At 40.9% G+C, this 13,265-nt stretch overlaps 6 protein-coding genes across 6 annotated transcripts; 5 read left to right on the top strand and 1 right to left on the bottom strand. All coding sequences in view use genetic code 12, as the record gives it.

Moving 5' to 3' along the window:
• Positions 1-640: 640 nt before the first annotated feature.
• SSA2 (Hsp70 family chaperone) lies at positions 641-2,575 on the top strand (the record flags this gene model as incomplete). Its single annotated transcript, XM_064921580.1, has 1 exon — positions 641-2,575. The coding sequence occupies one exon, from the start codon at positions 641-643 to the stop codon at positions 2,573-2,575; it is 1,935 nt and encodes a 644-aa protein (XP_064774306.1).
• Positions 2,576-4,809: 2,234 nt separating this feature from the next.
• Positions 4,810-7,453, top strand: ACS2 (acetate--CoA ligase). Its single transcript, XM_064920107.1, has one exon. The coding sequence runs from the start codon at positions 5,206-5,208 to the stop codon at positions 7,243-7,245; it is 2,040 nt and encodes a 679-aa protein (XP_064774305.1). The 5' UTR covers positions 4,810-5,205; the 3' UTR covers positions 7,246-7,453.
• A 1-nt stretch (position 7,454) lies between these two features.
• RJT20DRAFT_42465 (GPI-anchor transamidase) lies at positions 7,455-9,424 on the top strand. The gene has a single exon (XM_064920108.1). It carries the CDS (start codon positions 7,947-7,949, stop codon positions 9,129-9,131), a length of 1,185 nt encoding a protein of 394 aa, XP_064774304.1. The 5' UTR covers positions 7,455-7,946; the 3' UTR covers positions 9,132-9,424.
• RJT20DRAFT_42446 (uncharacterized protein) lies at positions 9,424-11,148 on the top strand. Its single transcript, XM_064920106.1, has one exon. It carries the CDS (start codon positions 9,717-9,719, stop codon positions 10,983-10,985), a length of 1,269 nt encoding a protein of 422 aa, XP_064774303.1. The 5' UTR covers positions 9,424-9,716; the 3' UTR covers positions 10,986-11,148.
• Positions 11,149-11,173: 25 nt separating this feature from the next.
• Positions 11,174-11,808, bottom strand: HHT21 (Hht21p). Its single transcript, XM_064917171.1, has one exon. The coding sequence runs from the start codon at positions 11,691-11,693 to the stop codon at positions 11,283-11,285; it is 411 nt and encodes a 136-aa protein (XP_064774302.1). The 5' UTR covers positions 11,694-11,808; the 3' UTR covers positions 11,174-11,282.
• Positions 11,809-12,445: 637 nt separating this feature from the next.
• HHF1 (histone) lies at positions 12,446-12,876 on the top strand. Its single transcript, XM_064917170.1, has one exon. The coding sequence runs from the start codon at positions 12,487-12,489 to the stop codon at positions 12,796-12,798; it is 312 nt and encodes a 103-aa protein (XP_064774301.1). The 5' UTR covers positions 12,446-12,486; the 3' UTR covers positions 12,799-12,876.
• Positions 12,877-13,265: the final 389 nt, after the last annotated feature.

Raw genomic sequence — 13,265 nt, 5'->3', positions numbered from 1 at the left:
CACGTGACTACATAACTTTGTGAGCCGCTCCCACAAAGAAGGAATAAGCCCTCAACAAAGAGAACCTTGGATACCAGAGGCTTCTACCTAAAAGCTTGAGTTTGCATCGAGTGGGGAGTCGTAATCTTCCTATTGTTGTGCCATAATCATTGAACCACATTATTTACGATTCAAATGTCTGTTGCCATCGGATATTCCCAATCGAGTGTATCATCATTAGACTTCTTGCCCATTTCTTCAGTCTCCCTCCCACTCTTAATATTCCTTCAAAGCTTCATCACTTCGCCTGCACACTTACAAGACGACTTGCATCCAAAAGTTAATCCTTCTTTTCCGCGGCAGCTTTCACAGTAGCCATTATACACTCCCCTGCACCATTAATTACCTGCTTCCCTATTTTGACCATTTCCACTGTAATCTTCCCTCAACTCCGCGGTCACATGACCTTCCAGACGCTTCTATGGGTGCAATTTTTCAGTTTTTCCAGAGAATCTCGTAGAACCCCATGGAACTTCGGTCGACGTCCATTCACACTTCTGTGGATTCTTTATAAATTATAAATTGCCGGGTTGGCAGTTTTTCAAAGTTTTCACCTTCTTCTTCTTTCCCATTAACAACCTACCGTTAACTACTATTCATAATGTCTAAAGCCGTCGGTATTGATTTAGGTACTACGTACTCCTGTGTCGCTCACTTCTCCAACGACCGTGTTGAGATCATCGCCAACGATCAGGGTAACAGAACTACCCCATCGTTCGTTGCTTTCACTGACTCTGAGCGTCTCATTGGTGATGCTGCTAAGAACCAGGCCGCTATGAACCCTGCTAACACTGTCTTCGACGCTAAGCGTTTGATCGGACGTAAGTTCGATGACGCTGAAGTCCAAGGTGATGTCAAGCACTTCCCATTCGCTGTCGTTGACAAGGGTGGTAAGCCAAACATTCAAGTTGAGTACAAGGGTGAGACCAAGGTTTTCACTCCAGAAGAAATCTCCTCTATGATTCTTTCCAAGATGAAGGAGACTGCTGAGGGTTTCCTTGGTACCAAGGTTAACGATGCTGTTGTCACCGTCCCAGCTTACTTCAACGACTCCCAAAGACAAGCCACCAAGGATGCTGGTCTCATTGCTGGTTTAAACGTTATGAGAATTATTAACGAACCAACTGCCGCTGCAATTGCTTACGGTCTTGACAAGAAGACCGAAGAAGAGAAGAACGTTCTTATCTTCGACTTGGGTGGAGGTACCTTCGATGTCTCCTTATTGTCTATCGAAGACGGTATCTTCGAGGTCAAGGCCACTGCTGGTGACACTCACTTGGGTGGTGAAGATTTCGATAACAGACTTGTCACTCACTTCGTTAACGAATTCAAGAGAAAGAACAAGAAGGACTTGTCCACCAACCAAAGAGCTCTCAGAAGATTGAGAACTGCCTGTGAAAGAGCTAAGAGAACCCTTTCTTCCTCTGCCCAGACTTCCATTGAAATTGACTCCCTTTACGAGGGTGTTGACTTCTACACCTCTATCACCAGAGCTAGATTCGAAGAATTATGTCAAGACTTGTTCAGATCCACTTTGGACCCAGTCGAGAAGGTTTTGAGAGATGCCAAGGTCGACAAGTCTCAAGTTCACGAGATTGTCTTGGTCGGTGGTTCTACCAGAATTCCAAAGGTTCAAAAGCTCGTCTCTGACTTCTTCAACGGTAAGGAGCCAAACAGATCTATCAACCCAGATGAGGCTGTTGCTTACGGTGCTGCTGTCCAAGCTGCTATCTTGTCCGGTGACACTTCTTCTAAGACCCAAGACTTGTTGCTTTTGGATGTTGCTCCATTGTCTCTTGGTATTGAGACTGCCGGTGGTATCATGACCAAGTTGATCCCAAGAAACTCCACTATCCCAACCAAGAAGTCCGAGACCTTCTCCACTTATGCTGACAACCAACCAGGTGTCTTGATTCAAGTATTCGAAGGTGAAAGAGCTAAGACTAAGGACAACAACTTGTTAGGTAAGTTCGAACTTTCTGGTATCCCACCAGCACCAAGAGGTGTTCCACAAATCGAAGTCACCTTCGACATCGATGCCAATGGTATCTTGAACGTCTCTGCCCTTGAGAAGGGTACCGGTAAGACTCAAAAGATTACCATTACCAACGACAAGGGTAGATTATCCAAGGAAGACATCGAGAAGATGGTTTCTGAGGCTGAGAAGTTCAAGGAAGAAGATGAGAAGGAAGCTTCCAGAGTTCAAGCCAAGAACGGTTTGGAGTCTTACGCTTACTCTTTGAAGACTTCTTTGGGTGACGAACAATTCAAGTCCAAGTTGGAAGCTTCTGAGGTTGAGGAAGTCACCAAGGCTGCTGACGAGACCATTGAGTGGTTAGATGCCAACCAAACTGCCACTGCCGAAGAATTTGCTGACAAGCAAAAGGAATTGGAAGGTAAGGCTAACCCAATCATGGCTAAGGCTTACCAAGCTGGTGCTGCTCCAGGTGGTGCTGCTCCAGGTGGTTTCCCAGGTGCCGCTGGAGGTGCCCCAGAGCCATCCAACGAGGGCCCAACTGTGGAAGAAGTCGATTAAGCGGTTCAAAGAAGCGTGGTCGATGAATGATAGAGCAAAATTGGGTTATTTATTTCATGGTTACATGTTTTTAATACGTTTTTAGAAGCGAAGAGCGATCTTCCTTATAGATATAGAATAGAGGATATTTAAGTCCTATACATGCATTAGGATATAGTTATTTTTTAGATATGTCTAATATTATGATCAGAAAAGATTTCACATTATTGGAGTAGCGTATGTAGTAGAATCATTATGGGTAACCGGAGCTATTTATTTATTAATTAGTATTATACATATATTCAATACAGACTTTTGAAAGGAAGTAGTTTTGTAAGCTTAAGGATGCAGGGGATTCGTAGAAGGCGTTTAATGGGGGTGGTAGCAATGAATTTGGATCAATACCATGTTTTCGTGAGATCAAAATATCTTTGGGCAAGAGTTCCAGAACATCACCATACCGATAGCGACGAGGGCAATGGGAAATATCTTTGTTGTATTATTCAAGTTGCTCAGAAGGATTCTTAGGAGGAGGAAAGTTAGGCCTAATTCACCAACAACCAAGAGGCCTAAGTCTAAGAGCGGAGTAGTAGTTTCGTTATTCATTTTTATGGGGTTATATCTTAATGAAAGCTTATCTTATGAACAAATTTTCTGAATACGGATATACACCTAATATATACCACTTTTAAGTACTGCTGTACGAGGTACAGTTATACTTAAGATTAACTCATCAAGTGATGAAGTTTTATACAACAATTCTTAGATTGCTGCAGAATCGCATGGCATGTTGATCACGCTTCCCCAAATAGCTGCGAAAATTCTTTGGGTTCCAACACTTTTGCCAGCAGCAGCAAAGATTGGGAAAGAGCTGTCCGAATTTGGCAGCAAGATTGCTCCGTTTGGCAAAAAGGAATTACGAGTTATAGTTTTCGATATAGTTTAGTAATGTAAGTATTAAGAATACCATCGTCTATATCAAGAGATCATTTGTTCTCTTGTTGAACCTGGAGGTATTCTGTCATTACTACCACATTTCCGTGTCGTTATTACTTTACTTTCCTGCACTCATAATATTCAATGGTCAAACTATATTCTCCACAGCTCATGGAATAGAGACAAGGCAAATGATGGATTACTTGGATTACCTAGTAACTTTCTCTTCTTGCCTGGATCAGTTTTTGAGCTCCTATTACGTGTGCCTATCAGTAGAGGCTATGCCATAGGCTAGGCAAATACATGGCTGTATACGATGCATTTACTCGTTCCAACATTTTTAGTGAAGGCCGCAAATACTGCACCAACAAAATTTGGGAACCAGTAAGAGAAGAGTACGCCAGGGTGCCATCGTCCAAAGTGATGAAGATGCCAACAAGATGGAAACTGAGATAAAGTAGACACAAAATAGATTGCAGTTATCACCGTGAGGGGAAACTGACATGACGTTTGTATAAATATGTGCTAGGCTCCCTATGAATGGCATTCCATCAGCCAAGAGGACAAAAGAGATCCCAAGTTATGTCACATACTGTAGACAGGCAGACACATGGAGTCTCAAAGTAGGCATATAGTCAGTATGAAAATTTGAGTCATCATAGATGCCTTGAGGAGTCACACCCCACGCTATACACTATGAAAGTTCTTCACAACAGAGGCTCCTAAGAGTGTCTATATAAATTTTCATCTCACCCTTCAGTAGTGGAGTAAGATTACATGTCAGATGAAACCGTTTCGGAGCGGAATAGGAGATGAGAGCCACCGTTCGAGATGAAATGGTCCATATAGTAGATGGGGTTTCCCGAGCCGATTTCCTACCGACCAATACACCGGTCAGGACGTATGGAAGCGAGCACGACATAGTCACCGGTATCACGAGAACCTCATGCGATGCAATTTAATATCAGATTCAAGACAATTTCACTGCCAAAAGTAGGCCAGAATTTACAGAGAAACAGGAGAATCCGTTACAGCTCCGACTTGCCAATTGTATTTTTAGTTGTGCCCAACAGTTTCGTTTCTGCTAGAAAAATACCCATATACAGTAGTTTCAATCAGCCATATGTATATAAACTGTACGAGTTCTTCTGCATGAAAACCGAATAAGTTCTCTAAACTAGATCATTCAGCCATTCCAATCTTCTATATGCCCAAGGTATAAGAGTTAAGTACGTAAAGGTCTTCACTCATAGATGACTATGTGTCCACTTGATTTTTCGTTTATGACTGACTCTCATAAAGTTTCGTATATTATATTTTTTCTGCAAAAAATACATCGTTTAGTGGGGCAATAAATGAACGAGTTAATGCCAAAAAGTCTGGACTCAAGATCAGGTGCTAGGGGTATTTTGAATGGTGACCGACTGTGGCGACATGCTTGGAATCACTCAATCTGATACCAACAAACGGTACCGGCTTCTTGTTTAGCCTCCTTGTCACCTGCGTTTTTTTCAGTGAATATTTACATCAGTCCAATCTCCGAACTGCAATAGTCACCTATTTTTCAGACCTAAATACTAACGATTCTCCAGATTTTTCACTATTCACCTATTTGTTCTTTTCTTGAGTACAGTTCTCTAGGACAACATATTCATTTATCCAGAGCAAAGATATAGATCTTCGGAAAACCTTGCCAACTTGTACTATTTATTACTATGACAGTATCTCCAATTCATAAGAAAGTAAAGGAAGCCAATGGAGTAACTCCAAGACCTACTCCAAAGGCATTTTTCGAAAACCAACCTGGTCCAGGTTATATTTCCTCTCTTGAGGAATACCAGGAATTATACCAAAAGTCCATCGCCGACCCAGAGGGCTTCTTCGGGCCTTTAGCAAAGGAGTTGTTGCATTGGGACAAGGACTTCACCAAAGTCTCGAACGGTTCTTTAAAGAATGGTGATAACACCTGGTTCATCGGTGGTGAGTTAAATGCTTGTTACAACTGTGTTGACAGGTGGGCTGTCACCACTCCAGACAAACCAGCTATCCTCTACGAAGCTGATGATGAGAAGGATTCGTACGTTTTGACATACGCAGAGTTATTAAGAGAAGTTTCCAAGGTCGCAGGTGTATTGAAGTCTTGGGGTGTTACAAAAGGTGATACCGTCGCTATCTACATGCCTCACACAGCACATTCACTTATTGCTGTATTGGCTGTTGTTAGGTTGGGTGCCATTCATTCAGTCATTTTCGCCGGTTTCTCTTCTGGTTCAATTAGAGACCGTGTCAATGATGCCACCTGTAAGGTTCTCATCACTGCTGATGAGGGAAGAAGAGGTGGAAAGACTACTCACATCAAGAAATTGTGTGATGAGGCCTTAAAGAGTTGTCCTTCTGTGGAGAAGGTGCTTGTTCACAAAAGAACAGGTTCAAAGGATATCGAAATGCAAAAGGGCAGAGATTTCGATTGGGATGAAGAAGCCGCCAAGTTCAGTGGTTACTTACCTCCTGTTCCAGTTAGCTCCGATGACCCATTGTTCTTATTATACACCTCCGGTTCTACTGGTACTCCAAAGGGTGTAGTCCACAGCACTGCTGGTTTTCTTTTCGGTGCTGCCTTAACCACCAAGTACGTCTTCGATGTGCACCCTGAAGATGTTGTTTTTACAGCTGGTGATGTTGGTTGGATTACTGGCCATTCTTACAACGTCTATGGTCCTTTACTTCTTGGTGTCCCAACAATTGTTCACGAAGGTACGCCAGCTTACCCAGACTATGGTAGATTCTGGCAAATTGTCGAAAAACACAAGGCGACACACTTCTACGTAGCCCCAACTGCTCTTAGATTGTTAAGAAAGAGTGGTGAAGCAGAGATTCCTAAGTATGACATATCTTCCTTGAGAACTTTAGGCTCTGTTGGAGAACCAATCTCTCCTGATATTTGGGAGTGGTATAATAAGCACGTTGGCCAAGGTAGATGCCATATCGCTGATACGTACTGGCAAACTGAATCAGGAGCTCACTTAATTGCTCCAATTGCGGGTGTCATTCCGAACAAGCCTGGTTCTGCTTCTTTACCTTTCTTTGGAATCGAGGCAGCAATTATCGATCCAATTACAGGTGTTGAAATCGAAGGCAACGACGTTGAGGGTGTTTTAGCTATTAAGAGCACCTGGCCATCATTAGCCAGAACTGTGTGGAAAAACCATACCAAATTCATGGACACCTACTTAAACCCATACCCAGGCTACTACTTCACAGGAGATGGAGCCGCAAGAGACAACGACGGCTACTATTGGATTAGAGGTAGAGTTGATGATGTTGTTAACGTCTCTGGTCATAGATTATCCACAGCTGAGATAGAAGCTGCTCTTATCGAGCACCGTGGTGTCGGTGAAGCTGCTGTAGTTGGTATCCACGACGACTTGACTGGCCAAGCCGTTGTTGCTTACGTTGCTCTTAAGGATAGCTACGTGGAGAAGATCAGTGGTAAGGAAAGCAGTGATGACGCTTTTGCCTTGAGAAAGGAGTTGATTATGACCGTCAGAAAGGAAATTGGACCATTTGCAGCCCCAAAGAGTGTTATCATTGTGGCGGACTTGCCAAAGACCAGATCTGGAAAGATTATGAGAAGAATCTTGAGAAAGGTTTCTGCTTATGAGTCTGATCAATTGGGAGACATTACCACATTGTCAAACCCTTCATCGGTGGCCGGAGTCATTGAGCAATTCGATGCCCAGTTCGGTAAGAAGTAAAGAAATTGAATAAAAAGGGAGAAGAAAATGGAGACAAAATATAAAAAACACTGGATCCCATAATGGATGTTCTGGTAGATCTATAATGTGACATGGTTTATGTGGATCATTGTGTTTGTATATAGAAGTAGCAAATATATAATAATTCAAAAAAAAAACGGGTTTAATAGCTTTGCTGATTGTATGACGTTCGTAAGGTTAGAGTAAAAGATAAATCAGGAAGAAAAGATGATGAATGAGCACCAGATAAAATACATGGAGAACATGGAGAACATAGAGAACATGGAGAACGAGAACATGGAGACGATGAAGATGCCAATCGTGAGCAGATGGAAGACATTTGCTGCAAACTGAGCCGAAATTAAAACTAGAATAATTTGAGAAGTAACAAACGTATTGAAGAAGTTTCAATCATTATTTTACTACATCAACAACCTCTTCCATTAATTATCAACACAATTCCTTGTGCATAATTATTTAGACTCACCAAACCAACTACCACATCTACTCTTATCTATTACCATACAGACTTCAGAAGTTTGCATAGTTAAGATGCGTGCTTTATCGAGGATGGAAAAAAAGTTTAGCGAGACCTCAACCCAAAAGCCATAAATCACTGATTTGACCTATTTACTACAACCAGTCTGTCTCCAAGAGGCATTGTGCTCGTTTTTCTCGAGGAGTGAGATAGTAATAGGCTTATGACCATGATACCGCCATGGAAATTGATCAAGACCTTCGTAGCAATCAAACTGATTCAATTGGCCATCGTCTACTTCACTCCATCGCAGTTCGATACGTCCTCAGAGCTCATCATAGAAAATCACACGACTCCCTATGGTGATGTGCTAACGACAATTCTCAACAAGTTCATAGTATGGGATGCAGTGTACTTCACCGACTTGTTTGTTAACCAAATTAAATACGAGCACCAGTATGTGTTCTGTCCTAGTTGGTTGAAATTCATCAAATGGATACCAATAGGCAATGCAGACTACTATTCCAAGTTGCTCCTTAGTTTAATAGTATCAAACATCCTTCATTTCATATCAGTTGTACTTGTGTACTACTTATCCCTCCAGTTCTTCAAGCAGAACAAAACCCTAGCATTGAGATCGGCCTTGCTCATGGTTGTTGCCCCAGCAGGTATATTCTTGACGGCCAACTACTCAGAAAACCTCAGCAATGTATTGAGTTTTGCACTGATATTATCATACGACAAGTCAATTAATCCACATGATCCGGGAAAGAATAATACAAAATCCATAGTGTCCAAGCCATTATACGTACTTTCAGGGATATTCACAGCTGTGAACTTCACTGTAAGAGCCAACAGTCTACTACTCGGAATTCCTTACTTACTTGATTTGTTTGAATTCGGCTTGGTAGAAGACGCCATCTGGTGCTTAATTGCAGGTGGCTCAGTATTTCTATCATTGGTATGGACTAGTTTCACAGCTTATAGAGAGTTCTGTCCAGCCAGAGGAGAATGGTGTAACAATACACTTCCAATACTCTTCTCATATGCACAGAAGAAATATTGGGGAAATGGATTTTTACAATACTGGTCACCAAACAACATCCCTAACTTTTTAATCGCCATTCCGGTGATTATTATTCATATACTCAGCATACATCACTTCTGGATTCAATTGCCAATTCTTAAAAACGTATTGCCCTGGTTGGTCGTCAATGTTGCTGTGATTTTGGGTGGCATATTTTTCTGGAATGTGCAAATTTTGGTCAGAATCTCCAGTTTCTTGCCCTTAAGTTACTGGTATGTTGCCCAATTACAAGAACCATCACAGAAGATATTTATATACTATATGTTGATATGGGGATTCGTGCAAGCTGTGCTTTTTGCAGCGTTCTTACCACCAGCATAGAAGGATATGTGTATTAGATATGCAGGGCACCAAATAGTCAAAATGCTATAAGGAGAATGCAAGAGAATCGATCCACCTTCTTCAATACATGTGCAGTCGATATATAATTGGCTAGTATCCAAGCCAACTTAGCATTTGGACATGATTATAGAACCAAAATTAATATTGCATCATTGTTGTTAATATAGAATGGACTGATACACATCCCTGGCGGTTCCAGTTACTTGTTTGAAATCACCTTTCTGTATCGAAGTACCATTTTGTTTAGCACCCACAAAATAATTTACATTCACAATTAATCACTTACCTTTATTATAGTACGATATATTTAAAAGGACTACTTGACCAACTATGGCAAACTGACACAAGTGTTAATAGATTAAGCTAGGCAAATATTATATGCAGACCCGAGCTTATCAATTAAATACTGCAAATTTTATCCTAATTAGGAAGACGAATACGGAACCCTTTACTCATACAGATATAAATACAAAAAGATCTGACTTTACTATGTTTACGATGTTGAAAGCACAGAATACAAGCTAGCTATCCACATATCTTGAAATAAATACACTCAGCAGAAAAATGCTGAACTCATCAGATTTGGATTCCGGGTTCTTGGTTTCCTTGTATCGTCAACAGTATTCGTCATATTCAAAGTTAACCAATGGATCATCGCAGCAATCTTTTAATGTTCTTCTTAGCGGAGTCTCAGTTCTAGCTCTTGCTGTGTTCCTTAAAGCTATTTTTACACCAAAGTCAAAGGCAGTAGGTAAACCAGAGAAAAATAAAAAGGCAAATAATGTGAATCGTGCTTTTGGAGTCTGGACTCCTGATTATGACTTTAAGACACCTATTCCTCCCCCGTTCAGATACTGGGATTACAAGAAAACTAAACCTATGCCTTATCGTGCTTTCAAGCATAAGTACACAATTACCATGGGTATCAGAAATATGGAATGGGATAGCTGGATCGAGCTAGACAACGAGTGGTTGAAGTACCATGAAACTAAGTTAAAGAGATTTGCTGAAAAAGGTGAGGATTTATACAAAACAGCTCCACGTGCCATGGGTGCTGCTTATGAGCTTTTGGATGAACTTAAGAGATATTTACCAGCACGTTATCCTACTTTGTTCAAAGCTACTGATGACGGAATGGATAACCTAGAGACTGGCGAATCATTTGACTTCCGCCCAGGACATGGTGAAGACCCAATGAAAATTGCAGCACAGTTCACACAAGATGACTTAGTAATTATGATGGAGAATGACGATGGAAACTATTCTTTAGAAGCCGGTGCTATTGCCTTAGCGGGTTTCTGGAGATTGAAAGACAAGTTCGGTATGAAATTGAATGAGATTCATACAAGCGGTGATGTTCCAAAATATGAAACCAACTTGAAATCCGGAATGACGAAGTTTTTCCGTCGTTTGACACCAGATAAGCCTGTGGTTAGAAACAACTACTTCATTCAAACTGACGACAATTTAGGCTGGTCCGATTCTATTGGAAAAGAAGATGTTCCTGAAATTGGTGGTTGGTACACTGCAGAAACTGCTACCGATGTCTCAAAATTGTATTTCAGGAGTGAACGTCAGAGTTTACGTCGTTTGCCAATCAGCGGTGGAGTTGTGTTCACAGTGCGTACCTATTTCATTCCAATGACAGTTTTATGTGATGAACCACATGTTCCTCGTCGTTTGTTAAATGGTATCAAGAGTTGGAGTGAAGACGTAGAAGAGTACAGGGGATATCACAAATATAAAGACATTTTATTGCCATATTTGGAGCAAAGAGCACTTGAGCAGGAGAAACAAGGTTTGGATACCGAGCCAGATGCGTTCCCCTTCTGAATAGATGAATAGCATATATAAGAATAATAAATAGGACTAAGAGTACTGTTAGTTACTTTCATAAAATACATACTCAAGCCAAATAATTCTCATGTCCGTTTATAACACGTAATGTTTCCAGTATCAATTATTTCATCACGCCACTAGAACCAATCAGGAGTAGAATGAATCACACACATAATACAACGATAATTACGGATACTCTTCATAAATTATACATTAATACTAATATACAGTCGTAATACAAATAAACACTTAAAATAATAAAACGAATTGAAAGTTAGTGAAGCATCAAACCTAAGATCTCTCACCTCTTAATCTTCTGGCCAATTGGATGTCCTTCTTCTGGATGGTGACTCTCTTGGCGTGGATGGCACACAAGTTAGTGTCTTCGAATAAGGAAACCAAGTAAGCTTCAACGGATTCTTGTAAAGCACCGATAGCAGAGGATTGGAATCTCAAGTCAGTCTTGAAATCTTGAGCAATTTCTCTGACCAATCTTTGGAATGGCAACTTTCTGATCAAAAGCTCAGTAGACTTTTGGAATCTTCTGATTTCTCTCAAAGCGACGGTACCTGGCTTATATCTGTGTGGCTTCTTGACACCACCGGTAGATGGAGCAGACTTTCTGGCAGCCTTAGAAGCCAATTGCTTTCTTGGGGCCTTACCACCAGTGGATTTTCTTGCTGTTTGTTTAGTTCTAGCCATTGTTAATGATATAGATAATAAAAATACAACTTAACATTTTTAAGAATTGGATTATTTCCATTTATATATATTCACAGTGTATGGTAAGCGGGTCGTCCTGTATATACAAGGGCTGCAAATGACTGCGAAGAAGATGTAAACAAATAACGTTCAGAAGACAAGCTTTTCGCGAGCCTGAAAGTTACTCATGCGTATGTGTAAATTTCAATACGTAAACACTACTTTTCGCAACGACAGAAGATAACGTTTCGCAGGTACTTGATCTACTCTACCCCACGCGTAACACCCAGCACTAAGAAAACATGTCTTTTCCTGTACCAACATAAGTGCAAAAACAATCTCTGATGCTTTTGTTGTTGCGTTAGTGCCTCCGATCTACCTAACGTAGCATTACTCTGTTGTTAGGCTGTCTTTTTGCCGTCCTCCCGAGTAGTCCCAGTCACGCCTCTTCTGGCTCCCTTGTCTTCTTGTTATCCCAAAGGGGACTGAGGCCACTTCTCCCTGGCTTCTTTCCTGCTTAGGAGCCTCAGTGCTCCATTCCTCGCACTGTTTGTGGATGTTTCACTGTAGACTTACCTTACCTCACTTATGCTCGCTTCACTCCCTTGCTTTTCTGCCCACCTTTGTTTGCACACATCATTTGTTTCGGATTAGCCCTTGCTCGTTTTGATAGTCTCCTTGTTCTGCTGTGTTATAAATATAGTGATTGTTTCGCACTTTTGTTCAGGAGATATTTTTACTTCTTCTTTCTTCACATATTTTAGTCAATACTTTAATACACATATAATTAACAATGTCCGGTAGAGGAAAAGGAGGAAAAGGTTTAGGAAAGGGTGGTGCTAAGAGACACAGAAAGATCTTGAGAGACAACATCCAAGGTATCACTAAGCCAGCTATCAGAAGATTGGCCAGAAGAGGTGGTGTTAAGCGTATTTCCGCTTTAATCTACGAAGAAGTCAGAGTTGTCTTGAAGTCCTTCTTGGAGAACGTTATCAGAGATGCTGTCACCTACACTGAGCACGCTAAGAGAAAGACCGTCACTTCTTTAGACGTTGTTTACGCCTTGAAGAGACAAGGAAGAACCTTGTACGGTTTCGGTGGTTAAGCGTTTGCTTGTATTATGGGATTATTTAATGAATTTAATTCGTATCTTTGTATATTATTAATAAATCGTTATGGTAAATTGCATATGTAGAGTTGTAGATTTGTAGTTTGGAAGTAGCAATGGTTTCAATTGCTCTGGTATTCGATATACCCATTCGTAGACATAGACGAATTCGGGTTGTTGCGACTTTCGAATTTGGTGATACTTGAGATTTTTGGCAGTTTGCATAGTTAAGGTGATGAGAGCATAGAAGCGAGGTGTTATTATGGGAATGCAGTTTCATGCTTTATTTTCCTTAGTATAGGATGAAATGTTGATCTTTCATACCAGTAAAACATAGAATACATGTTATATTGGGTGAAAATATGGTCCAAATAGTTACGTCTTTGCCAGTAAAGTTGTACTAAACGTGTGATGTTGAATACAGCGTATAGGGGCCACGGTTAGTAATGACCTAATATGAACAA

Source organism: Scheffersomyces xylosifermentans (assembly GCF_036884685.1).
Source record: "Scheffersomyces xylosifermentans strain CBS 12540 chromosome Unknown RJT20scaffold_4, whole genome shotgun sequence".
Lineage (NCBI taxonomy): Eukaryota > Fungi > Ascomycota > Pichiomycetes > Serinales > Debaryomycetaceae > Scheffersomyces > Scheffersomyces xylosifermentans.
Note: the sequence above shows the minus strand (reverse complement) of the source record. Positions and strands in the feature narration are given on the sequence as shown.